Below are 26,742 nucleotides of genomic sequence, written 5' to 3' on the forward strand. Positions count from 1 at the left end.
CATATGGCTCTCAAATGCCTGTGGACTGTAGATTAAACTAATTTGTTTTTCCTGAGCACCTGAACACAATTTTGTTATTTGTTGGTTGTGATCTCTTCTGTAATTACAAAAGGAGATTTGATACCTAATGGCATAAACCATTATGCTAACAACTTAAAATTAATGGGCTCTTCTAGCTTATTTCAAAAGACACATTGCCAAGTGCTGCCATCATATTTTTCATAACTTTATCAAATGTAAATATATTTTCAGATGTACAAATGCAATTTGTATTTGCAATTTTCAAATGTAAATGCAGCTTCTCGCCCTGTTTGCAGGTACAGAACAATTGTAATAACATGACAGTCTGAGAAACTAATTTGTTGATTTAAAAAATACTTTACAAATGTTTTATGTGCATATACATTGTATGCACCCCTAACCAAAATGCCGTGCTTGGTTTTCTCTCAACAAGTCGTGTCATTCAGATGTAACCACAAAACCTCCTCTCTGGTATGAAGACTCCTGACAGAGCATTTGGTTTTTCTAGCTGACTTCAGTCATTAGCCAGTGCTAAGCAGTTTCCTTTCTGAAACCCATGCTTTTGACTGCTCTGCTGCTTGCCCAGCTCCTCTGCTGTGTATTCATTTTGATGCTTGTGTCCTGTCTTAAAATGTCTGGACTGCGATAGATGGCCCTCGTGGGACATGTGTGGGCATGGTTTAGGGAAATACATTTCCATTTGCTTTAATGGAATTGAAACTACTTCCAAGAAGTGTAAATTTGGAATATTTCTTTGGGAAGAGCAAAATGGCATGAGTGTCTCTTCAAAGCTGGGCCAGCATGCTGCAGTGATGGATGGCCTGGTACAGCAGGGCCACAGAAAGAGGTGCCTTTGCTTAGGCAGCCACATGTTAGAGATGTGAGCTACACCTCTATGTGTACCTTTCAACTCTGGTCTCTACTCTCAGTGGTAGAGACCTAGAGAGACAAGTAGACACTTTGTGGTTAGCTGGATGCAGTTTTTAACTGCATTGTGGAGGTTTCCTGACTGTAATCAGAGTGAGGACATGTGAAACATGCAGATGGATACATGTAGTTATGTACATTTTTGTGCCTTGATCTGGAGCTGAACTCCACCGGTGGCATAGCAATTAAACCAAAGTGAATGATAGACCTGTTTTTCACAATAGGGCTGTGATTAGTGCATTTTGTAGGGAAAGGGTCACCATTTTATGGCTGCCAGTACACACAACACCCATCAGCAGCTCCAGTGAAACCCTGGGGCCATGGATATGTTGGCTTGGACTCTGCAAAGTTGTGCAGGTACAAGTTCTGAGAGAAGAGGTGCAGCCCTGGTTCAGAAGGAAATGCTTTGGCAAGGAAGGCTGAGGCTTAGGTGTCATCCAGAAACCTATAGCCTAGAAAAAAACCAACATTCTCAGACAACTGTTTTCATCCCTAGCCTACAAACTGCTCTAGAGTTTGCCTTTTTGGGTTCCCCAGGTATGTAGCATGTGCCAGTCTCTTAGCCTTGTTCAGGAATATCATTGGGTCTAGAAATTTGGCCATATGCATATCAAAGATGAAGTTCATTCCTTCATAGAAACAAGCACAAACACAATTTAATTTACAAGTCAATCCTCAAGATAACGGTCTGGGGATCCATGCTTTTCTGTTGTGCACATTTCATTCCTACTGAAGTAGAAATACATTCAGGAAAAAATGTATAAATAAACATTAATTGAATTACTTAGTATGGCTGGGCAAATTTTGGTTTTTTGCAATTTGTTTTTCTCAGTAAAGCTAAATATTGCCATGCACATTCTTTCTGGACAAGGAGACTAAGCAAGAATTCAAGTGCAAGCTAGTCCTCCTGTTTCCACAGCTCTTGCATTGCCAGTAATTGAAGGGCACTCTGGATTCTGGGATCTCTAACAGGGCCTTGTTTTCATCCACCACTTTGCTTTTGTAGCATTGTTTGTAACAGGACCCAGAGGCACCCAGAGGTGCAAGAAGTGAGAAGATCCATACACGTTTCAGAGACATAAGAAACACTGACCTGTCAAAGGCAACAGTCACGGATTTTTCTTCTAACCTTTATTTAAAACAGGTTGTGCTTGGTTAGAGGTTGATTCTTTGTTTGATGTCTTGAAATTGTGGAAGACTGTCCTTTGCCCTCTGCAAACATGCACACACTATAAGTCACAAAGATGAAAACTGTTTATTTCGACAGTCTAATCCCAGAGCACACCCCATGCCTTTCTTACAACAAGATGAAAAATGGGGATTTCTGAAGTCTTCACCTTTACTGCTGATAAACATCAGAGCAGGGGAAGGAGCCAATGGGGTGTAACTTAGGGGATGGCCCCCAGGGCCTCCACACTGATGAAGATGTAAAGTCTTGAATTTTTAAAAAATTGCAACAATTGCAGTAAGTTTTTAATACCTTTGTTGTGAAAAAAGAAAAGTTTAGTTACATTTGCATGTGGAAAATCCATATACATTGGCAGAAAAGCATATGATTTGTAGTTCTGCCATAAATTTTGATTCCTATATACTGAAACACTGCACACATGAATGTGTCTGTTCAGCTTCCATTTCAGGTAAGAAAACAGATACATGTGTTGTGGCTTTCCTTTCCTTACTGGTACATAAAATGTAAAAATGTGGTAAAATTCTATTCTAAACTTCATCTATTTGATGAAGGTTGCTTCATCAAATAGATCCTCTCCTGCTCCCTCTCCATCTTCCTCTCCCTCTCCCTTTCCCTCTCCCTCCTCACTGTATATTGATAATGTAGCATGACGGAAGCACACAATTTTTTAGCTTTCCTTCTCTTGTTGAATTTTATGAATCCATTTTATTCACGCTTATTACACAAGCATCTCACTGTATTAAACTTCTGTCCTAGATAATTTTCAATGGCAGATAAATGAAATCATCCACAGAATAATTTTGTTCTAAAATTCTTTTTATTTCATCTGTATTTAATAAATGTATCCCCACCTACTAATCTCACAGGGTTCATATTTTCATTAATAGGATCAATAAAGTAAATTTATTTCTCTTTCATTTTACTTTTTTGATTTTTAGTTCACTAATATTTCTCTTTCATCTGGCAGATATATGTGAATAGATTGAATTTATAGAGAATTATGTTTTAAAATACATTATACCAATATTGGAAGCCCTTTCCCAAAACATAATAAATGTTTTTCTTCTAATAATTTACCTGATATAATCATAGTTTAAAGACAGATAATCTTGGACAAGAAAAATTTGTTTGAAATCTAACTAAACTACTGATATACAACCACTAAGAGCATTTTAATGCATCTATTTTCATTACATTTAAAAGCTTGTTCAGTTGAGGGAAGATGCCAACCCTACTCTTTCAAAGAAAGAAGTCAAACCCATAAAAAGCACAGCTTTACAAGTTAGAATTTTGTTTACTACTGCCTAGTCTAATTATAAATGCTATATTCATCTTGTTCATCTGTAATTTTTTTTTAACCACTTAGGTTATGTTCTACATTTTATAATAAAAGGGGTGATATAAAATCCCCATTTAATAAATTCAACATTCTGGATAAACATTGCTGTCATTCTACTTGCAGAACATAACTAATGAGTAACATGTTCCTAGAAAAGCATATTCAGTAGTAGTTCAGAGGACAAAGCCCCTGCTTTGCCTGTGTTCAGAGCCTAGCCTCCTACTATCACAAATCTTTTCTTCTTAAATAGTTTAATGTGCATTTTTAACATCACCTTCATTTTGTTTATTTTATTTGCTTTTTGGGGGTCCATTTGGATATAGTCTTTGAGAAGAGAGAATGCATCAGCATTACTTTGAAATAAATGCAATTAGAGATGTGAAAATAGGAGCACAATTGTTGGCTTTCCAACATTCCCAAGGAACACTTCACAAGAGTCTTGATGCACACCAGCAGGTAAATGCAATTACCTGCTGTCTCCTGAGAAGAAAAAGAAAAGAAAAAACCCCTAACCTACAAAACAATATTGTATCACCTTTGAGGCACCATCAATGTACCACAGAAGGATGAATAGCCCAGTGGTAGTCCCTCTGTCTGAAGGGATTCCAGCCAGTTGCAATAAAGTACAAATGCTTTGGCTCCAGGGAAATGCTGAATGCATCCATGTGACTGAGTTCAGAGATCTTGCTGTGTCGTGTTTAGGGTTCTCTTCTCTGAGAGTTCAGAGGCAGCATTCCTTCTACCTGTAACTTGCACCATTTTAAATATTTTTTTTTGGACAAGGAATTAAATCTTATTATTAAAAAAAGTTGAATTTTTGCTACTGTTTTGTGACTGATATACATTCTTGCAGAGGATTACATCCCACATGTGGATACCAATGGCACATACCAGCGGCGTGAGGAACTTGCTCCACTGCTTGCCCCTTCTCTTTAGAAAGTTCTTCACCAAGGGAATTGAAAGTTCAGAGAATACACTGGCTGTGACAATAATTTATAGTAAAGGATTTTTTTTTCTCTAAATGTGAGAATATCTATTTTTTACAACCCTTTTCCCTGTTGGCAATTGTGTCCTTTAAAGCCAAAATTGCAGGAGTTTTGCATAAGCTGCCTAGAAACCTTGGTTATAGATTTCCCTTGTCCTACATGGTTCAGCCCTGTGCTTCATCTTTTCGAGAGCTTAAAGGCTTGTCCTATCAATTCATGTATCTATATATGCATTCTCCAGATCTACAAATGTTGTAAAATCTATTCACTGGAGATGCCCAGAGGATTAATAATTTAAATAAAAACAATCAGGACTGAGCTAATGTTTTATAGTCAAAAAGTGTCTTTTCCCTATACTATTTCCCCTTCTGGTGCATAAATAATTCCTCTAGCATTACTGGAACTATGCTAATTTATACCCACAGAGGACTTGGTCTCAAAAGCCTAATTTAGATGACAACACTGAAGTGCAAAGACTTGCCATTTTTATTTGTATGTAAAGTACCAGCACTCAAGTAGTTGCATGTCATTAAATTATTTCTAGAAAATAAATTGCCATTTGGAAGGTTTGCTCTTGGGTGAAATTATATCATTTTGTATGACTTTAGACAGATGCAATGAGTTAATTTGAACAGCTGCTCTTCAGTTCCCTAATTTTGTTCTCTCTTCTATCTCCCATCTCTCCTCTACTGAGCATGCCTTCTTCACTACATCTGACTGAAACAAATACATCCTTGGACAGTAGCTCCTGTACTTCATTGCAGTGTTTCCTCTGTTCTGAAGAGCTTTGGTAAAAAATGGGGTGGTAGCACACAAAACAGTTTGATGCCAGCTATAGCTCCTGGGACAGCTGAAAGTTGGATGTTTTAAGCCATCAAAGCTCCTTCTTCCTCAGATGTAATATTTTCTTGTTGCGCAGCACAGAATTTCACCCTGGGGTTCTGACTGAATAGTGATGGATTTGATAGCAGTCTCACCTGCACCCTGGACATGTAACCATTAATGGGACACTTAATTTCAGAGGAACCATGAGATTAAGACAGGTCTTGTGCTTCTACTTTTCAAGCCTCCTGTTAGTACTTTCATAAAGGCTGTGTTCTGTATTCAGCAGTCAATTTTCTCTGCATTAATTGCTGGAGTATTTGCCTTAGTGGTACCTGAGGCATGCTTCCATGTAGCTCTCCTCCAGCTCTGATGCTAACACATTAGCCTTTTCTTATGACAAAATTATTTTGAAGTCAGCAGGGCAGCTGTGAAGATACATAAATGTTTCTAAACATGAGAGGGCTGCCTTGTTTGCAAACAGTGAAGAAAAGAGGAACCTTGCGGAAAGAGCTTGCCATCTGGGGAGGAAAAAAATAAACCTGCCAAAATAGCCTGTATCAAGGTTAAGGCTGGTGTTATAGTTGATGTAACTGAAATAGAAAACTTATGAGGCCTGAAAAGACACTATGGGTAGTGAGACAAGCTATGAACTGATCCAACTGCTTACCAGCATTTGCTTCTGTGCCTGTCATTTAATCTCAATATTCATTGATGCTTACCTGCCTTATGGCCCTGTGGAATACACTGTGTGACACTGTACTGCATTCTGCTTCCTATTTTGTACAAGGCAGGTCCCCTTGGTGCCTCAGATAACTCTGTGAGTGGCTTGGTAATTATTGTCATGGTGACCCAAATACAGGGTGAACCTTCTCTAAAGGCAGCTCTTTGTTTTGAGGAATCAGGTTCACATTTTTTTCAGTGGGTTTAGGATATTGGGGTTCTGATGAGAACATTTATGTAAAGATGCCTTTTTTTTGGTTGTTGGAAATTATTTTCTTTATTAGCTGAGTATACGCAAATCAATTGAACTTCGTACCCTTAATCCTAACTCCGGGGAAGTTTTCTGACTTCAGACCTCTGCTTCATTTAGAATGGTTCCATCATTCTGTTCAAAGTATATTTTATAAATATATCAATATTTGTGATGTGTGCATGGGCCTGTTTTGTCAAGACTAAGGCAAACTTGATTTTTTTTCCACATTTTTCATGTTGCTATTGGCTGTACAGGAGAACTATATAAGGGTAATATGAAAAGAATGGGAACAAAAGGCTGCTGTCAGCTATAAGAATCCTGGCGAGGTATTTAATACTTGCAGCTCTCCACAGCTTCAGTTCCTAGGCAGTTGGAGAGCTTCTCACACCTGGGGACTTGCCTTAGCTGATGGCTGGAAAATAAAAGTAGGATATTTGGATGAGATAAAATTCCACTAGGAAATGGTGTGATGGTAAAAATCCATTTCACAGATATTTATAGTCATCTCATCACCTAGAGGGCCATGTGGAATGAGGGTCCTGAGGTCTCTGAGCCCTGCAGAAACATGCAGTGAGTGGCAATCCCAGCAGACATCCTTATGTTCTAAATAGGTGGAGAATGCATGTCAGAGGGAATAGACAGCAGACAACTTGCCTGCAGTCACTCAGCAGGTTTGTAGTGAGGCTTCTTGGCTAGCAGACCTGTTTTGTCCTGAACTAAATCTCTGGGCAGAACTTTTTCTCTGTAGTTTTTAACAAAATAATAGAATGCGATCCCAGATGCAAAGTTTGTCAGTCAGCCTACAAAATGAATTCACAGCAACCACAGTATTTTTTAAGGATGTAGTTGTCATGAATTTGTAATGGGTCCCTATACATCTCCATCAAGTCTTAGGAAGAAGTTCTGTGATAAAATAGCCTTGTGAAATAATGTTAGGTATGAGTTTTGCAAAATAATTCTGAAGTAGTTGGAGATCATCACCAGGCAGCTCTTTCTTGAATGACACCCACTTTTGTACTGACAACCAGAATAAATTTGCCACCTTACTCTCCATGAATTCCCTCCTCTTCCTCCCTTTATAGTGGAAAAATAAAATTTTTGCAGGTAAGAAGAAATGCTATGGCAGTTGACTACTGTACTTAGCTCTCCTCTATCAAGAACGAAATCCTTGATACTCTTTTGTGCCAAAATGTGTTAATGTTTCCCTGGCCCAAAACATTGAATTCTACCATGACTATGAGAGCTGAAATCAGAGGACTGCCTGAAGAATTTTGGTCAGGTGTGAAATAAATGCTTTTAAAGAAGTAATTTTGAAAGGAAAAAAGTTGAGGTGGGCAAAAGAAGCTGTTTTAACAAAAAGTAAAGCCTACTCTTCTGTACTACTGCTTTGAACCTTTAAATTACTTTGCAACCATTGATAAATTGATTTTCATTGATAAAGCCTCTTTCACAGCAGTGAAAAAGCTTGTGGTTCCATTCTTGTCTCTATACATTCATTAACTGCTAAATCTGATCAATTGTTTAAGACTGGGATTTGATTTGGCCTCTTCATTTATTGCCTCTGTAAAGCTACCACGTTCAGTAAAGGAACACCTGCCTACATCAGATATCTGCTATGGACCTTCGGTTTAGCTTTGTCTTCCACTTAGGGCTGTGACCTAATAATTACCAAACAAAAAGAAAGATACATCTTGATTTTATTTAATGTCCCTGTGATATATCTCTAGCAAATAATAAATAACTAAATAAGCCTTTTGGTGCATAAGAAGAAAAGCAACATACACCCTGATATATTTACTTGAACCCGGGCTGACTTCCCTACTTTTATCACAAGCAAGACAAAAGTAACCATTGGGAGTAAGAGATGTGCAAGACTGTAAGAAAACAGAGTATATTAATGAAAAGTACTCAGCAGAGAGCCTATTACAGTATCTGTCCTCTCTCCTGTGCCACTGCAGAGCTAAAAGTGATTGATAATAACATTGTAGTTACTGTACAATTTTCCTACAATTTTATCGTTGCAGTCATGGCATTGATCTACAGTTAAATGAGATAATTCCTGTGTGCTATCTTGCCAGTCTGCCAGGAGCAATGCACCAATTGTACCTGTAAAGTCATAAAAAAAAAAGAATACCTGCTTGAATTCAGGGCTTAATATAGAAGTTTTAGATGGCTACATTATGAAATTGCTATAAAGAATATTTTTAAGTTTGTAAGAGAAATGTGATGAGGACCATTCAAACCTAGAAATTTCTATCAGTAGTACTGCTTTTATCAGAAGAATATATAATAGTCTCCACTTTTTTCCTTTCACTATAGGAAAGTTGCAAAGCCTTTTTTTTTGGGGGGGGGGGGGGAGTATGAAACTTTGTAACTGCAGTCTTACTTATATAAAGTTCTAAGATACAAGAAAATGTTTATGCTACAAAACTGCAAAAGTTAGACTTAAAAAAAAAAACAACTAAATAAGGCAGTTCAAAATACAAGATCTTTTATTTCTGCTTTATTTCTGATGGATCAAAATTCAAGCTCTTAGAAATTTTACTGAAAAATTCTAATGAAATCCTACTTTGGACCAGAAACCATGCAGTTCAGTGAAAACTCTATGAAGCTTTCAAATATACGTGTGAATCTTTCACCCAGTTTCTTCTCAAATGTCTTCTTTCACCCAACCCCCCCCCATTTTAAGTTGCTTAAAATGAAACTTTTGGGTCACAAAACCACACAGACCACCTCCTGCAAAGGTGTGCTAAAACCAGAACACAGTAAAACTCACTGACTTCAAAAAGCTCTGCACTGTAAGTGTGGCTTCCTACTCCTCCCTGGGTCTAGCTCTCGCTTGCATTAAAGCTTCTTTTCAGTTTTGCAGTGCAAAATGGGGCCTCAAAAGTTACTGTCACATGGGCTGTGTTTCCCTGTTGCTAACAAGCTGGCTATAGAGGTGGCCAAATGGGCTAGGAGGAGTCAGAAGTTGCTGACCCAATAAATTCTGTCTCGAAAGGATGCATCAGGGGTGCCCTCAGGTTGCCTATGACACAGCTTTTTAATTCACAGTGGGATTCAATAATTTGGGAGTTTATGTCTTTGGAAATGAGTAGTGCTGAAGGGAAGGCTTCTGCTGGCAAGCAGGACTGCGCCATCCACAAACTATTGCTGCCTCACAGATGCTCTTTGATGATCCATGTGAAATTAATGAGAGATTTCAGTCCAGCTCCAGGTAGATTTGAAGATTTTCTCCCTAGAGCCATTGTCACATGCAGTGTCACCTGCTGTTGATCTTATTAGTTATCTAAAAAGCTGAAGTGTTAGAGGGTGAGACTAACCTGAGATCTGCATTGCCTTTATAAGCTTTCAAATGTCACAGGAACCCAGAAAACTTAGATGGATTTGTTAGTTCTGAATTTTTCTACATCTAAGTAAATAAAAGACTATTAAACCAGAGAATTAATGACAACAAACTGTCAGGTTTTTTGCATATTCCCAAATTAGCAAATAAATAAATGATGTCAATTTATTTGCTCTGGTTTTTATTTGAATTTTGGTAGCACCCACAATATGTTAAGCACTGTCCTCATCTGTGGAAACATACAGTTGGTTTCCTGAATACCTTTTGGTTTAAGACCTTCAAGATTTATATATCTGACAGATTATTCATCTTCCTTTGTGCCAGAAAATACACACTGCTGTAGAAAACATTGTTTCCAAGGTCCTGACTTTGCCAGCTGTTAGGCCTGTGAAAGACCATGGTGAGATTTTCCACTTACCAAAGGGGATTATTCACCAGAGTAAACGTCACTATGTGTGAATGTGTGGGTCTCTGAGTCTCTGGTCCTGTAAACACTGGAACCTGTGCATAGCTGTACTCACCCAAAGATGCACACTGATTTTAATAGACTGATTTCTTCAGCTGGTTATTGCATTAATCTGTTTCTCACTGGGTCAAGAAGACATCAACAGCCAAAACCAGCCAAATGAATTTGAGAATTTGTGTTGCTTTCACTAAACTCTCAACAAGCCATTTTTCAACCAGCCACCTCATCTTTCTGCAGCTTGGCCAGGCTCATTGCAGGTTTGCCATTTTGTTTCAGCTGGGACAGCCTCACTTCTGCCACAAGCCTCTTGGCTTGCATGATCACAGCGCTCCTGATCTGCTCGTGGCTGGCTGGAGGCACAGCTGGGAGGCAGCCTTGTTGTACCAGAGCTGGAACATTTTGCATCTGCTCAGTGCTGTGCCCCTATGCAGCACTCTGCTTCAACAAGCTGTGGTTTTGGTAAAATCACAGAAAAGTACAGCTCTGGAGAGAGAAATGTCTTCTCACATCCGACTTCCTGAGTCTTTCTTCCCCCAGCCCTTTGTTTCCTGAGGCAACAACCAACTCCTGCCACTGCAACCAAGAGCCCAGCCTCTTCTTCTCCTGCCTGCCCTCATTTTGCAAACCAGATGAAGGGAATTATAAAAGGTTGGAGGTCAGCAGTCATTTCATCTGAGGAACAAAGTCCTGATGTTGCCAAAGCTGCCAATTTGATTGGACACATTTGCCTTTTTTCTCTGGAACCAAAGCATGAGAACCAAGTTGGTAGATCTGGGAGAGCACCCTGCAAGGTTGCTTGCAAACTTTTCTGCAATATGGGTCATAATCAACTATTGATAATCTGACATGTAATGCATGTTGTTGAGGGGAGGCCTAGCCTGCATGTTTGGGCTATTTACTGTTAGGAAGAGTGAGAAAATTGTCTTTCCTGTGCAATTAATAGAACTGCAAATATTACCTCTCAAAACTGGCATAAGATTGATGTAATAATAATCTCTTTTAAACCCTTCTGTGAACTCATTTAGAGTCGTCTCAATTTCCAAGTCCTGAGAAGAAAATATTCACATCTGAAAAAAAGACCCAGCTGATCATCTGAATGTTGAGCACAAAACATCAGAAGACATCATTATGTTTTTAAAGGCTGGCTGCTGAACTGAAAAGCAAGTGAACAGTTAAGTTTAGCTCAAAAACTGACTGAGAGGAAATTTTAGGCTGCAGAAATAAAATATTTTCTAAATCCCCAAGGTAATTCAGTGGACTGATGAAACCAAAGCAGTCTTATTGATGAAAATCATGGGAGTTACTCAGCTCTTTGCCCTGTGTCAGTAGTTTGAAGAGCTGTCCACCAAGCAAGTTATTTGCTAAAAGAATCTTCCATCTGGTGTATATATGTGGTCATTGTGGAAAAGTCCTCTGAAAATGTTTGTGGATGCCCTAACAGGGCAGAATTTCACAGCAGAACTCTCCATGCTAACAGCTGTTTAATGCTTTAGTCAGCTGCAATGGTGCAACTTAATGGGGCTTAAAGCCCCATCAACCTGGATGTCTTCTTGGGTTCTGTAAATGTCTAAATGCAGTATGGGAATTACTTACTTCATTATTTTAGTTAGGAAATGAAGATACTTACAATTTAGAATGTCTTCTGCACAAAGAGTCTTTCTGCAAAGTTTTAAACAGGGTGGGGGGTTTAAAAGGACAGGTTCAGTACATTAAACTCCCTGCCAAGTTCAGACACTATTTCATGAAGCTGGACATATGCTGAACATGAATGAACATGAACTGGGGAAAAGCAATCTCCACTTTCAAGGTTGTGCAATCCTTAGTGTCATCTACAGAATGGTGGAACTAATAACCAAGGTATATCTTCAGTATGAAGAAAAATTACTGAATATGAACCTTCTTCTGCTATTTGACATTTCTTAGCATATGAGCAAAGTACCACCATCAGTGTTTTCCATGCTTCCATGCTGCTTCTTAGATTGACTTTCCACTTGCCTTTTTTTTTTTTTTAATAAGCCAGGATATAATGGGTTGAGATTTGTAGAGACCCTCTCTTCTCAGCTGACTCTTTCTGAATAGGCTTAAAAGGCCTTTTCAATGCCACTGAGGCACAGGTCTGAACATTGTTGGAGTGCCAGGCCTGTCCTACAAAGCAGGCTCTTAGGAGAGAAGCTGGAAAGGGAGTGGATGCCACAAAAGCAATGGAAAACAGTTATGAGCACAGAGGGATATTCAATTCTCATTTTCACAGCTTGGTATTGGGGCTGATTGGGCTACAACCCTCTCTGGGAGGGAACTCAGACCTCCAGTGGAGTCAGTGCCAAGGAGGGAGGGTGGTACAGGGGAGGGTGGGAGCCACAGGCAGAAGTGGGCACATGGTATCACACAGTGTCATTTTGATATCCAGGAGTAAATGGATTTGAAAGCCTTTCTTCACCTTAATTTTTTCTTCCTGTAATGAATTGAGGAAGTTCAAATTCTAAAATGCCAACAGCCAGAAACAGATCAAAAAGTCTTCTTTTAATAGTTTTGGTAAGTATTTGTAATCAGAAGTGAATTTTTTTTCTGACAGGTGTGTGCTTCCCAATTTGCCAAAAGTATGAGGATGTAAAGATCCTTTCTGATGAGAAAAAAATCCAGATCCTTTACAGGATGTGATTCAGTGTTGCCAATAAACCAAAGACCCCTGTGACTTGGCTGGGTTTGCTAACCACTGGTGTGCAGTTCAGCACAGCTGCAAGGGAATTAATTGTCAGGACTTTTTGAAATTATGTCAGAGAATAAAGAATAAAAAAGGAAGTGGAAAATGGGGCAGAATAGTTTCTTTCTGAAAAACAGGCTGGCTTCTAGTGGGCAAGTTGAAATATTTATATACTCATATCTCTGTGTACATTTATATGTGTGTATGTGTGTGTGAAGGCAAAATTCTTGAAGGAATTGAAACGTTGCAGAAATACCTGTTAGAATAGCAATGCATTTTGCTAATAAAATAACCCATTTTCCTTTCACTCCTGCTGCTACATTCCCTGCTGTGGCCTGGAAAACAGATGATTTTGAAAAACAAGAAGCCTGATGCTGAATTCAGCCATGACTGAGCAAATCCAGAATAATGCTTTCAAATTACAGGGAGTGAGTGCAGATTTGCACCCAGGGTCTGCGGACTGAATCCAGTCTGAAGTATTTAATTCCTACCAACTCAGTGTCCTGCTGCTTTGCCCAGGCTGATGTCTGCTGCACACAGAGTTTTCTGTCTAGCAGAAAGAAGAAGTAGAGGATGAGTTCTGCAGCTGGACTTGCAGACTTACGCTAGGAAGGCCAGCACAGCAGTAAGAACATGAAAGGAATTAATTTTAAAAATTTCACTCCCCCACTCTTCTCCACCCCCACCTCACCCCCAGTCTCTGCAGGACCACAATTAGAGGAAATGGGCAGGATACATTCAGAATAAGGGGAGTCAGAAAAAGGCTGGAAGCAGATCAGGAGTTCAAGGGGAGACTGGACAAATACTTGGAAGAGACACCCTTTGAGTGTTACTAAGAAACAAACCACGTCAAACTCAGGAAATTCCCTGAGCTGAAAATAGTAAGAGGCTGAGAGTGTATTTGGGTGTAACAGGTCCTGACTTGCTCTGTTCTTACTCTTCCTTGGTGTCTGCTTAAGGCAATGGTGAAGCAAAAATACTCTGTGAGATGTATTTTGACCTGAACCAGTGTGGACATAATTTAAATATTCAGGGGCAGAGAAGATCTGAGGACTGAGGGGAGACAGATAGAACAACAGTGCAGGGTAGGCTACCTCCTTTGGAGTCCTGTGCCAGGAGTTACAGGAAATTTCATTCTTCTTTTCATTTAGTTTCAGTTCAAATTTTCCACACACTGAACTGCACTTATATTCACATCATTTTCAGCCTTCAGATTTCAGTCTGTTGAGTATATTCCATCTGCAGTTTGGCAAACCTGCCAAATTATCTGTCCCTTGTAATTATGTTTTCAGTTAATGTTCCATTAAAGACAAATGAAAAGAATCCATATATTCTGCTTAAGTGGTGATAGCACAAAATACAACATTTCATAATCTTTGAACAAACAAGCAGTTCAGTTTGCCAAGGTGAGGTACATTTGCAATACAGAAGTAGGCCTCCTTAATTTAGGTCTTCAGGTGTTACTTTTTTCCTCCCAAGAACTTCCCTGTTTAGTGGGTGGGTAGCCCAGGAGAAAAGCAAAGCCAGCCTTGGGGTAAAGCATTGACACACTATGAAACTTGCTTTACCTTGAGGTAAAGCAAGACACACTATGAAACTATGGGATCATTTCTTGCTTCCTTTCAGGACTGTTGTAAGTGCCATGGAAACCAGGATTTCCACACGCTGATATTAACTTTCATTGCCCAATCTGAAACAGCCCAAGCCTAATTTTTTAGCTAAGAGCTCACAAGTGTGGCTGCAATTTCTGTGCCTGAGAGCAGAGAAGGCAGGCTGGTGAAGAGCTCAGGGTGTGTAGAAAGGTGACGGCTGGTGGCATCTCACCAGTTCCTACCCACTTTTGCAATGTGGAAAAGAGTACATTTTGCTTTACCAGCATGTAAAATGCAGAAAATAATACTTTTCTTTCACTGCATGGTGTATTGAAGAAACAAAGTGCTGTTTAAGACTAAGTACTCAGGAAAAAAGCCAAACCTCAACATAAAGACATCACTGCAAAAATAAATGTAATATTATCATCCACATTATAGTAAAGATAAAAAAACTATTCTCTGCTCTGAGGCACTGGGGATCAAGCACTCCCCCTTTATGTATTTAGCAAGGAGAGAAGAGGGAAGAGATGGAGCTGGGAGAGCATTATGCAGCTCTGTATTTTGCATTTGAACTATTGCTAAAAGATTTTTAAATAGCCTTTTTGATTTCTAACACTAAGCCCAAGGTGTAAGCCTGGTGATTTTGTGCTGGCTAATACAGCATTGCTTCATCCCAGGCCACTCAAGGGTGCCCAACATCCTTTTCTGTTCTCTTTTGCTTGTACACAGACAGAGCAAGTGAAAAATATCTGGGAAAAAGGAGCTGACAGCTTCAGTTACTCAGAGATATAAAAGATCTTTGGTAGCAAAACTCAATTCTAAAGTCTCTTGAGACACAATCAGTACTATTCTGGGAAAATCTGGGGAGGAGAAGAAGATGTCATTCAACAAATGATTAAACAAACACTGTGAGCAGTGAATGAGTACATGAAAGCCATTGGATTGAGAACTAAAATCTCGGGACCCTGAATTTTCAGAGCAAGCAAAGAATTTCTGTGGAATGCAATAGAAAAACACTCTAGTTGGTTTTTTATTGATTACATAATGCAACTTAGTTTGTTTCCATTTGCTGCAGAAAATTTACCTGAACTGTGGGAACTGTCAGTGAAGAGTGGCAGTATTCCTTACCTCCTTAAAACCCTCACAAAATCTCCTAAGAAAGCACGTACTGGTTCATGTACAACAGCCCTTTTTAAAGGTCATTCTATCAGCTGGATCCCTTTTTCCCCTCTGTTTGTTATTCCCTGCCACCCCCACCTCAATTATTAAACCGCAGCCAGTTAAATGAATTACAAGATCTTAATGTTTCACTACATTGCATCCCAAAAAATCATCAAATCTGATCAAGCCTGTTTTCTCTCTCCGTGGCCCCAGAAATTTATTGTGCGTCGTTTCAAACGGGGGGAGAGGGGTGGACCAGAAGGAGAAGTCTTTGTCGGAGGAGAGTTGGGATGCCAGGCGGTCCCGGCAGCGCGTTCCGCGGGCAGCGCTCGGCCGAGCGCCGGGATGCGCCGGGATGCGCCGGGATGCGCAGGGATGTGCCGGGATGCGCCGGGATGCGCAGGGATGTGCCGGGATGCGGAGCCCCCTAGCGGTGCCCGCCTCCTGCTTCCCACTTACTCCTTTTATCGTGGGTTTTTGTGTCATTCCTTCTATGTCATCGGTTGTCCCCGCTCACAGACAAATTGCGTGTCGGGCACGGCGCGGTGCCGCTGGTTTCGCCAAGACCAATCGGCTTGGCACGTCATTTTCTTTTGTTTTTGTCGGAATGGATCTGGCTGGAACACGGCTTTCTGCTCTGGTTTGTTTTGGTTTTATATCCAAGTATTCTTACACAAATCCTGAACAGGGATTAACTCATCCTGTCCCTACTATCAGGAAAACATAAGAGTTTAAATACAGGGTTTGAACCCTTAGAATGTGCCTACAGTAGCATTAGCCTACAATCAAGAATGATTTTTTTAATATTTTTCTCCTTTTTAACCTTTGGGAAAAGAACCAGGAACAACCTGGTCCAGTGGAAGGTGTCCCTGCCCATGGCAGTGTGGGTGGAATTAGATGGTCCTTAAGGTCTTTTCCAGCCCAAACTATTCTATGATTCTGTGATAAAACCCAGACAACTGACAATGAAAGTCTAATTAATTGTGATATTGTTGGTATGTGGAGGAAATACCTTGTGAGGAAGAAATTTATTAGGGACCTGAATCTGGATCACAAAACTTAATTTTATCATGTGGTTTTTGCCTCTTTTAGGCAGACAATAACTCACAGATTAATACAATTTTGCTTCTGTCTTTGAAACGATATAACCTTGACCCCTTCTTTCTCAATATTGTTAATCTGCAGTTTATAGTACCTTATGAGTCCTGCAGGCAAATAATAATTCTCCAAAGTGCTCCCATCCTGTATATTAATAAGACTAAATGAGGACCCTCTTTATTGCCCATGGCCTTTCTGAAGTATCTTCTAACTAGCTCTTCTCCTTTTCCACACTCCAGTGGACTGTGGAAAATGAAGACTTGATACCATGTACTGGAATCAGTGCAATGGGAAAGACTGTTAAAATTCTTTGCTGCAAAATCATAGACCCTTGTCAGTACCCTTTGCTATGGATACACTGTGCCCTTGCAAAAATTACCTTGATGTGCAAGGTAAGTTGGCTTGCCAATAGATCATACAAGAAGGCTACCTTGGGATACAAGTGAATAATAATCAAAAGGTAATTGTTTCTTTTCAAGTGGAATAAATCAATCTTAATTGTCTGCCATAATAATACAGATTTTGAGACATGTCAGCAGTTCCCATGTGTGTGCACCCATTATTCAAATTTGTGTTCCCCATCTGTTAGGTAAGAGCACCCATTCAGATTTTTAGTCAGACAGTAGGTGAAATATATTTTCATAGAATCATAGAATGGTTGGGGTTGGAAGAAGCCCTGAAGATCAGCTAGCTTCAACCCCTGCCATGGTCTGGGACACCTTCCCTTGGACCAGGTTGCTCAAAGTCCCATCCAACATGGCCTTGAACACTTCCAGGGATGGGGCACCTACAGTTTCCCTAGGCAACCTGTGCCAGTGCCTCACACCCTCACAGAAAATAATTTCTTCCTAAAATCTAATCTAAACCTACTGACTTTCAGCTTAAAACCACTCCCTTTGTCCTATCACTATGCTACCTGATAAACAGCCCCTCATCTTCTTTACTGTAAGCTCCCTTTAGGTACTGGAAAGCTGCCAGAAGGTGTCCTCGGAGCCTTCTCTTCCTCAGGCTGAACAAGCCCAGTTCTCTCAGCCAATTTTCATAGGAAATGTGCTCCAGATCGTGTTTGTGGCCCTCCTCTGGACCCACTCCAGCAGATCAATGCTCTTCTTATGTTGTGTGCCCCAGAGTTAGATGCAGTACCCTGGGTGGGGTTCCACCAGGGTGGAATAGAGGGAGGATCACCTGATGATGAGCACTGGTGTAAATCTGACCAGTGTAGTTACTCCAGAATGTACTCCAATGTGTGCTCTTCCAACCCAAAAGTAATTCGGATCTGTGACTCAGGATGATCTAAGGCTCTGGATGTGATAGCATTTACTCTGGCTGATACTACATGGGAAACAAAATCTGCGACTGTTTTCTGACCCACTGTAGTTTCAAACTGTCCCTGCATAAAGTCATGGAGATATAATGACTGTGGGAGCAAAATCATATAGGTAGGTTGTAATTCTGTAGGTTCTGAAGTTCATGAAGTCTTCTTTATAAATCAGCAGCTATGAATAATGATGTGTCTCTCTCTACCACCCTCTCTCACAATTCCCTTGAAATACTCTGCAAACTATTTAAAACTAAAACTTCATCCAGCCTGAGTTGGGCTTCCTGGTGAATAGAGTGCTGTGTCAGTCTCTTACAGAACTGTCATATGCAGCTTGTGGGGATAAATTGTCTTTTTTGTCTCTGTTTGGAGAGAGAAATCATTCATCACACTTTCATTCCATGTATATATCTTTTTATTCTGGTGGAAAGGTGCATGCAGCAATTAAGCATTTTAGAGATAAATATACCCATGCAGTTAATGCCAAAGCAATAAATACGTATCTGGAGCTTTGGCTTGGGTTTCTGATGGCTGTAAATACTGCCACTCCAAGTTGTTTTTAAAGATTGCAGTAAAAGGTTTATGTTCTGTATCTACCAGCATGGGTGACTTGTAATAATGTACTCCAAAGGTGTAGTGCCATGTCCAGCACTGATTGCTCCAGCAAATGACTACTCCTCTTCACTTGAGTCATTTGTAATCACCTAACAGCTTGACTTTCAGTCTGGAAAGCATAATTTTGTCAGATTGGTTTATGGCACTATATCTCTCACCACATTTTCAGAGATTGTGACAGCTATTGGTATCATATTTGCTTCCAAATATTTTTATGTACTTTAAACAAATGTTTCCTTCCTTACAGTGAATGTTCTAGATGCTGTTGAAGTGTTCTTTCCTTAAAAAAAAAGGCAACCAAACAAAAATGTGTATTATGAACATGAATTATTTTCTTTTTTTTGTAACTGGATTTAAAATACTTTTTTCTTACTTGCTGTAAGAGCTTCTCCTTCTTCTGTTTTATCTCAGTGATTACAATAATTTTGCTGGACACCTCCAGAGTTAGAAGAGGGTGGGGGTTATTGTTTGTTTGATTTATGGTTTTGTTATTGTTGTGTTTGGTGAGTTTTTTGGTGGGTTTTTTGGTTGGTTAGGGTTTGGGAGTGTTTTTTGTAAGAACTTCTGTGCTATTTTATGGGCTGATTGAGAATTTGTGACCAAATACTGCTGTCTGAAGCCTGTGTGGGACAGGGATTGCCTTCAGTATTTTTGGGTTGCATCTTGCAAAGGAGTAGGAATTTCCAGAGTCACTGCATTATGAGTTACAATTTAACTCCTGGAAGGGGAAAGATTAAAGACCTTCCAAAAACTCTTCTACCTAAAGAAGAGGTGACTCGAGAAAAAGACTAAAAATCTGAATGACGGGAGAAAATTAATAAAAGTAAGAGTTAGGGCAGTAAAAAGAAACCTCAGAACCCAAAGTAAATTTCAGAGCAGACATAAACTCTGGAACTCATTGCCACATGATACTGATAACAGAAATGTGAATGAGTTTAAAAAACAATTTCACACCATAATGAAAAAAATATTTACATGGATACAATTGTTGATAGCCCAAATTTTTTAAGTTGGAGGAGAACACAGCTTGGAGCTGTGAGAGAAAGATGTGAGCAAACACTTGTGTTGCAGGAGATATCAGCATTTTGGGGACAGGTTTTGTGCAACTGTGGCTGTAAATAGGGAAAAGAGCACTATTTGGCCAGTGCCACTGATAAGAACTATTGTCAGATTTCATAGCTTCTGGAGCAGACAAGCAGAGGGAAGCCTTGCTTGCAGAAGAGAGCTCATGTACACACACAGATGCAGTGCATTAAACTCTTCAGGTGTTTAAGGGGAAAAGGGAAACTAATTTAAACCCCTTGCCCTGAAACTCAGTTTGCCTCTGCAGTGTTTTGTTTGTGCACCTTTGACAAACACTGCACTCATTTACAGCTTCTGCTGAATTCTGACACTTCTGTTCTTACTAAAATGATGCATCTCCAGCCCTTTAGTTCTCACCTTAGCTCTCACACTTTTTTGATGTAACACCTCCTTTTTCCTGAGAAGGACTGTGTGTATTAAGACTAATTTACCTTTACAGATTTATGCTTTGACTCCTGTGTTGTTCCTGGACCACAAGCAAACTTGAAGATGTAATGGGAAATTCTTAGTAATTTCTGTAAAATTTTTAGTTCGTGCACAACTAGATGTTGGTTTTATTTTCCAAATGCTGAGATTTGGGGTTTCCTCATGAGTAGTCTTTTATAACAAATGACTGCAGCTCAGATTATGAGTTTTTAATTGAATTAATGTTTTTTCTGGCAGTAACTATTGAAAATCATGGCTGATATCCTGACTTTTTTAAATTAGTGGAACAATGACTCTGCCTAGATAGAAATTCTGGGCTATTAAGTTTGCCAGGTATTTGAAAGACAGCTGTAAGACTTCTCTGTTACATGGTTTTTAAAAAGCAACTCATCTTTGTTGGTCTGTAGTATAATTACTATCTATAGTGCTATTAAGGATGTTAAAATGCTATCAGATTTCAGCATAAAGTGATGTGACAGTTCATTTTCTGTAATCCTATTTGTTTTTAAATGTTTGAGTTTTGCATATTTTAATTTGTTTACAAGGTGCCCCAGGTAACTATTTTTTCACAGCATGTGGTTTTGCTGATGAATTATAAGATTAGCACAGATTCCAGATACCTTTTTCTTAATGAGGCTATCTTTCTATTTCAATATCAAGGCCTGTTTTTAATTAGTTATGGCAATGCAAAATAAATAAACTCAACATACTCATACATCTCATTGATTGCTAGTATTAATAGCAAAGTAAGGACCTGAGTAGAAAATAAGAGAATTCACTTTTTCTTTTTTAATACCTTTTTTTTATGTCTACAGTTTAAATTAAGGTTCCATCCTTCCCTGAAAGCTGACCATTAAGTGAAAGCTTTCACTTTGCGCTAAATATGCCAAACAACTGGAACACAGGACCAGTCTGCCTATGAATAATAATTACCCTACCCTTCCCAAGACCTTTAATTGTGATAAAGAGGTATGACTGACACCAAGGATGGGACTACTTTGGTGGCAGCTCTGGAACATGGTTATTTAGGCATTTATTTTCCCCAAGCAGAAGGTGGATATTTCTCAAGAACTGCTTATAAAATGTGTGTTCATATAATTGGGACAGTCTGGCAACAAGCAGGTGGGTACACAGGCATGTTTAGGTGCTGAAGATCAAGAAAAGGAGATGAAAGAAAAGCCATGCCCTCCTGGTGAAAGAAAGTTAAACCCTCTGCTGTGAAGAATTTCTTCTGACATTTCTGTCCTCTTGGCAAAGTATTTCTTAGCTGAATTTCTTTTTTACATGCCCTGAGTATTTTGTGAATTACAGCACTGCTTACAGCTTTGCTGGACCTCAGAGGTTCTTTTGCAACCAAGGCAAGCACTCCTCAGCCTTGTACAGCCTGTAGAGCAAAAACATGCATTGAATACTGCAACTCAACTGACTCCTGTAGATTGATCCTGCGGGGTTTTTTTAAGAAAAAGGAAAAAAGTACCAGAGATTCCTCTAATTGAAAAATAAGGGTATTACACTTGTGCAGTGTTGTGACCCACCCACTGGGCAAAGTCATCCCTATGTTTTATAGATTTCATCCTTTTCTGTTTTTCTTAATTTACTCTTCCAAATTTTCTATTTTGATTCCCAGTGAATTCTTTTGTTGCTAGCTGATATCTTTTTTCAAAAAGGGCAAGTTGTTGGAAAATGTGGGCTTGTGTTGCGCCTTCGCAAATTGTGGGTTGATTCTGAAAAGATCAGATCCTATTACTGTGTAACTACTGTCAGATTTACCAGCTTGGCCTTATCTCTCTGAATAGGATGGGCTTTGTCATTGCTAAGAAAAAAAATCTGCATTCAATTTTGAATGGAAAATCCATACTGATTACTTCCTAAAATATATACTCTGGTATAATGATTGCAATTGGTCTGTACCTACATTGCAGCTACTGTAGAGCTTCACCAAAGATATATTTTTGACACTTTTAATTGACTGTTACTTACACAGCTAAAAATATGTATTTGACTGAAAGTATTTATGATATAAATACCTCGAAATTAAAAAAAAAAAACCAACATAATTATGGAAAGGTGTATATGAAGCTTGAATTTCAAGGGATGCAAATATTGCAGCCATCTAACTCACTTTTTCCAGTGTAATAAAACTATAATTAATAACGTCATAATTGTATGTTCCCATCATCTAACTATACTATGCTGTGAATGCTACTGGGTGAATGTAATTGAAATGTCAGACTTTATATGAGTTTGTGATGTAATATATAACAGAACACATTAAATGAACAATCGATACAATAAAAATAGTTAATCAAAAAGTAATCTGAATCAACCAAAAGGGATACATAAATCTCCTTTTGCTTGTGTGACACCATATAGCCAAAATATAAAAAGGAAAAGAAAGATTGGAGATGTGTTTTAGAGGTAATCTCTTCACCTAGAGTGCCTCCTGGTCATGTTATTTTGTGATATACATGCCTGAAAGACAAGCTCTGTGGTAAATGTCATCGATGACTTTGACAAACAGAAAAATCTGTAGTTAAAACTCTCAGAAATAATCCGAAGAATATTGCTCTTGCATGTCACATCAGTTTGGAATACCAATTTACATGGAAAGTTAATGTACTATTCTATCTAATTTCAGAATTTCTACATAGACACCACCAGGAAATTGTGCTCAGATCAAGATGCTGCTGTTTTGGAATTGCAAGTTAGTTGTCAAAAAGATTTGGTGCATTGTGAGAATAAGGACATGACTGGGAAAGCTACACTAGTGGAAACCGCTGTGACTAAAGGTCAGTAAAGCTTTATGGTTTGAGCTATTAATACAACAAAGCTTAACCTCAGCCCTAATGAAAATTTGTCATACAGGAGTATCTTGTGTGATTTCACTTGGAATCTGTGGCTTAGTCAAAGGGGGATGAAAAGGGAACCTTTCTGTTCTTCCTCCATAAATGCCATAAGGCAAATTCATCCAGGCTCTCAGCAGCAGCATGGTATTAAACTCTGTCTGACACTGCAGCATGAATATTCAATGGTTTTTAGGAACAGAAGACTGAAAAACATGTGCTGTCCTTTTGCTTTACAGTGACGCATACACGTAATCTGTTATTAAAAAAATACCTATCCCAAAGTATTTTAAGATGAGAAAGCTGTTTACATTAAAGATATAGAGATGCCTTCAACTCATATTTTTGTATTTTGAAGAATATAATAATACTGAGCAAAATCCTTGACCAATAATTGTTTTTAAATTTTTCTCTACTTGTTTGTATTTCCCATAATTTTGATAGAAGGCTAGTTCTTCTACTTATCTTTCAAGTTTTTCCTTTTTCAGATATGAACCATACTGAAGTTGAAAGGCTAAATCATGAGAGGACAAATCCAAATTTATTTTATGTATTTCAACTTGGCAGTTAATACTAAAAAATTATTTCATTAATCTCTCGGTCACAGGTTATATTTGAGATATGAAAAAATCACATTAATTAGAACACTGGAACATTTTGAAGACTAAAGCATGAGTATTCATCCTCACAGCATTTGTTAACTGATAATTGATATCAATAGAAGAACTTCTTATGAAGTTCCTCTTTTTTTTCTTGTCATTCAGTGTGCAAGACTCTTAAAAAGAATAGTCTATTTGAAGCTATGTGTATTGAAACTTCTCAAAGCTACATAAACCAATTTTCTGGACAAGAATTACAGTGCCATGCTAAATATTCACTAATCCTTATTGGTGTGGAAATTGATTATTTGGGGACTGATTATTGAAAGTGATGTGGTTTAACCCCTGTCAGTGACCAAGCCTCACACAGCTGCTTGCTCACTCCCCCACCAGCAGGATGGGGGGAGAATTGGAAGGGGAAAAGCCAGAAAACTTGTGGGTTGAGAGAAAGACAAAACCACTTTTGAGGGAAAGCAAAAACCACTCACACAAGCAAAGAAAAACAAGGAATTAATTCAAGGCTTCCCATGGGCAGGCAGGTGTTCAGCCATCTCCAGGACAGCAGGGCCTCATCTCATGTGATGAGGGAAGTGATTTGGGAAGACAAATTCGATCACTCCAAATGTCCCCTCCTTCCTCCTTCTATCCCTTTGGTCAGTTTGGGTCACCTGTCCCAAACTCCAATTTCCCTTGCCAGCCATGGCAGTATGAGAAGCAGAAAAGCTCTTGGATCTGTGCAAGCCCTGCTCATAAAAAAAGCCCTTGCACATAAAAAATTCTCCATATTATCCACCCTGTGTTCAGCACAAATCCAAAACTGCCCTGTACTTGTCACTATGAATACAATTAATTCTGCCAAAACCAGCACAATATTTTGGTACCTGGCAGCATCTAAATAAAATTCCAGATTTGTTATTTTGTGGCTTTGAAAAATCTCTTTTCAGGCTTTGTTTTGTCACTGTTTAATGATTTGATTAGATTTTATAGGGGTAAATGGTGAAGCTTACATGTCAGCAGGTACAAAGGACAGTATCCTCAGTTTAAATCCCACAAAACAAAAAGAATACCAACATGGGTTGATATGGTACTCATTTCTTGTTAAGGACACTTCCTGTAAATCACTGAGGCTTGACTTTGAAAACCATTGTCCATGCTACAGGGATTAATTGGGTCACTTGCCTGGGTTAGTCTCTGTGGGGTGAGGCAGACATGGGACGCAGAGGGAACACACCTGAAGAAAATGTGACCAGTGCCTCTTTGAGAAAGAAGGCAGACATAAAATTTATTCTGAGGACTGGCTTATTGACAAGCACAAAAGTCAGTGCTTGAGTAGGTGCTTAACTCTATTGGCCTAGACTCCTCACAGACAAGAAATGTGACACAGGCTAAAGTCTCAAAGTGCCTTTATGGTGAAGAGTCTTCAAATATTTTTCTGAACGCAGCTTCTCAGTTTGTGCAAAAAGTGAAGTCATAGAGTCACTGCCTGTGCCTGTTACAGGAATTGTACAGCAGTTTCTAAGCTGAGCTCCATTGACTGAGAAAAGTGGTATGGAGCCACTGTTACTAAAGCTTCAGCTCAATAAAAGGACTGGGAGGTCACTTGGTCTTTCCGTTTTTCTACTGTGAAGGTATTTGTTACTTCTTGTGTTTCTTTTGTAGCTGGAAGTGTCTGGGAAGTGTCTGTCTCCATCTTCTTCCTATCTTCCCATCAGGTACTGATGCCCAGTGATAACATCTTCCCTGAGCCTTCTCTTCACCAGGCTGAACAGCCTCAGCCCTCTCAGCCTCTCCTTCTATTTCAGATGCTTCAGGCACTTGATCACCTTCATGACCCTCTGCTGGACTTGCTCCAGAATATCCATGTCCCTCTTGTACTGGGAGCCCAGATCTGGACCCAACACTCTAGGTATGCTCTCACCAGTGTTGATCAGGGGGACAAGGATCTCTGCTGGCACCACTTTGCCTAATGCAGCCCAGGAAGTGTTGGACCACTTTGCCACAAAGACACATTGCTGGAGCATGGTCAGCTTGTCTTCCAGGACCCCAATGTTTTCCTGGGCAAAGCTGTTTTCCAGTTGTTCCTTCCCAGGCCTTGCATTTTCTTCCACTGAACTTCATGAAAGTCCTCTCTGCCCAGTTCTCCCACCTATTCAGGTCCTTTTGGATGGCAGCACAACCATCTCAGCTGCTCCTCCCATTGAAAACTTACTAAAGGAAGCTCTTTCCCATCTACTGCTCCATTAATGAATCACTGTGTCTGTAGCAGGCACCCACAGCACCACTCATATTGGTCTCTCCATTAAATCTTGACCCAGAAACTCTCAGGGGGTTTGTCCCTAGGCAAGAAAGCTGCTTCTGTTAGCCATGATACCAGCAAGATTTCTTCCTTCTCCTTCATGCTGTGTGTTAGCTCATGCAGTTTGTGGTCCTGGACCTGGACTTTTTGCAAAAGTTCCAGGTTTGGACCTTCTGCTGAACATGTTTCAGCACCATGGTGAAATGCTGCAATATCACTGACTGTCCCATCTGCCCTGCTTGAAGTCTGCCTGCCTTCTCTCTCTTTATTCATCCAGAGATAATAGCATTTGTCTTTTGTCCACCCCATTAAGCCTTATTTATATGTCATTGATAACCCTTTTTTATAATCTCCAAAAGCCCTTGATTTTTACTGTGATTTTTCAGCTTCTAGCACAATTCTATTTTTCTTAGCCAATTCTTCACTTGCTCTTAATTCTGAAACAATCTAATTGAGAAGAATGCTTTTTCTAGGGCCTTTTTCAGGTTTGAAAATATCTTTTCTCTATTGTTCTTGTTCTATTTCCTTTGGCACTCATTGCATCAAGATCCTAATGTTTGCTGTGACATCCCTTCAGAGAAAGCAGTTTACTTTTCTTCTGGCTGAGACCATCATTAGTCATGGTAAACTGATGACTTAACTCCTCCTGCTTCTAGTAGACATATTTTTTTTAAACTTTAGCTATCAGTCAGGCTTATTTTTTCCTGTGTTATTCCATGAATTTATGGCTGGAGACATGTGCTTTGCAGGTAGCTTCCAGGTAGCTTCAGGTGTATGATCAAGAGTATTAGAGAAAAAAAGTGGTGTTAGGACTGCTGAAGGCTTGCATGACTGGTACTGCAAACATTTACAGCACTAACTCTTCCTGTGCATCTGAGCTCTTAGCCATGTATCTGATTCAAAAGCCCATCAGTCACAGGTCTCCTGGCTCATTTCTC

The 26,742-nt window shown here is 39.4% G+C and overlaps 1 protein-coding gene across 1 annotated transcript in view; it reads left to right on the forward strand.

Annotated features, from left to right (window-relative positions):
* The window catches only part of THEMIS (thymocyte selection associated), a 71,877-nt gene that overhangs the window by 38,692 nt on the left and 6,443 nt on the right, over nucleotides 1-26,742 (forward strand). Inside the window, exon 5 of the mRNA XM_071437099.1 lies at nucleotides 22,705-22,855. Coding sequence (XP_071293200.1) covers nucleotides 22,705-22,855 — 151 coding nt within the window. The remainder of the gene's footprint in view (nucleotides 1-22,704; nucleotides 22,856-26,742) is intronic.

This window comes from Agelaius tricolor, unplaced genomic scaffold, assembly GCF_023055355.1.
Source record: "Agelaius tricolor isolate 1412-34295 unplaced genomic scaffold, bAgeTri1.0.p SCAF_1, whole genome shotgun sequence".
Taxonomy (NCBI): Eukaryota; Metazoa; Chordata; class Aves; order Passeriformes; family Icteridae; genus Agelaius; species Agelaius tricolor.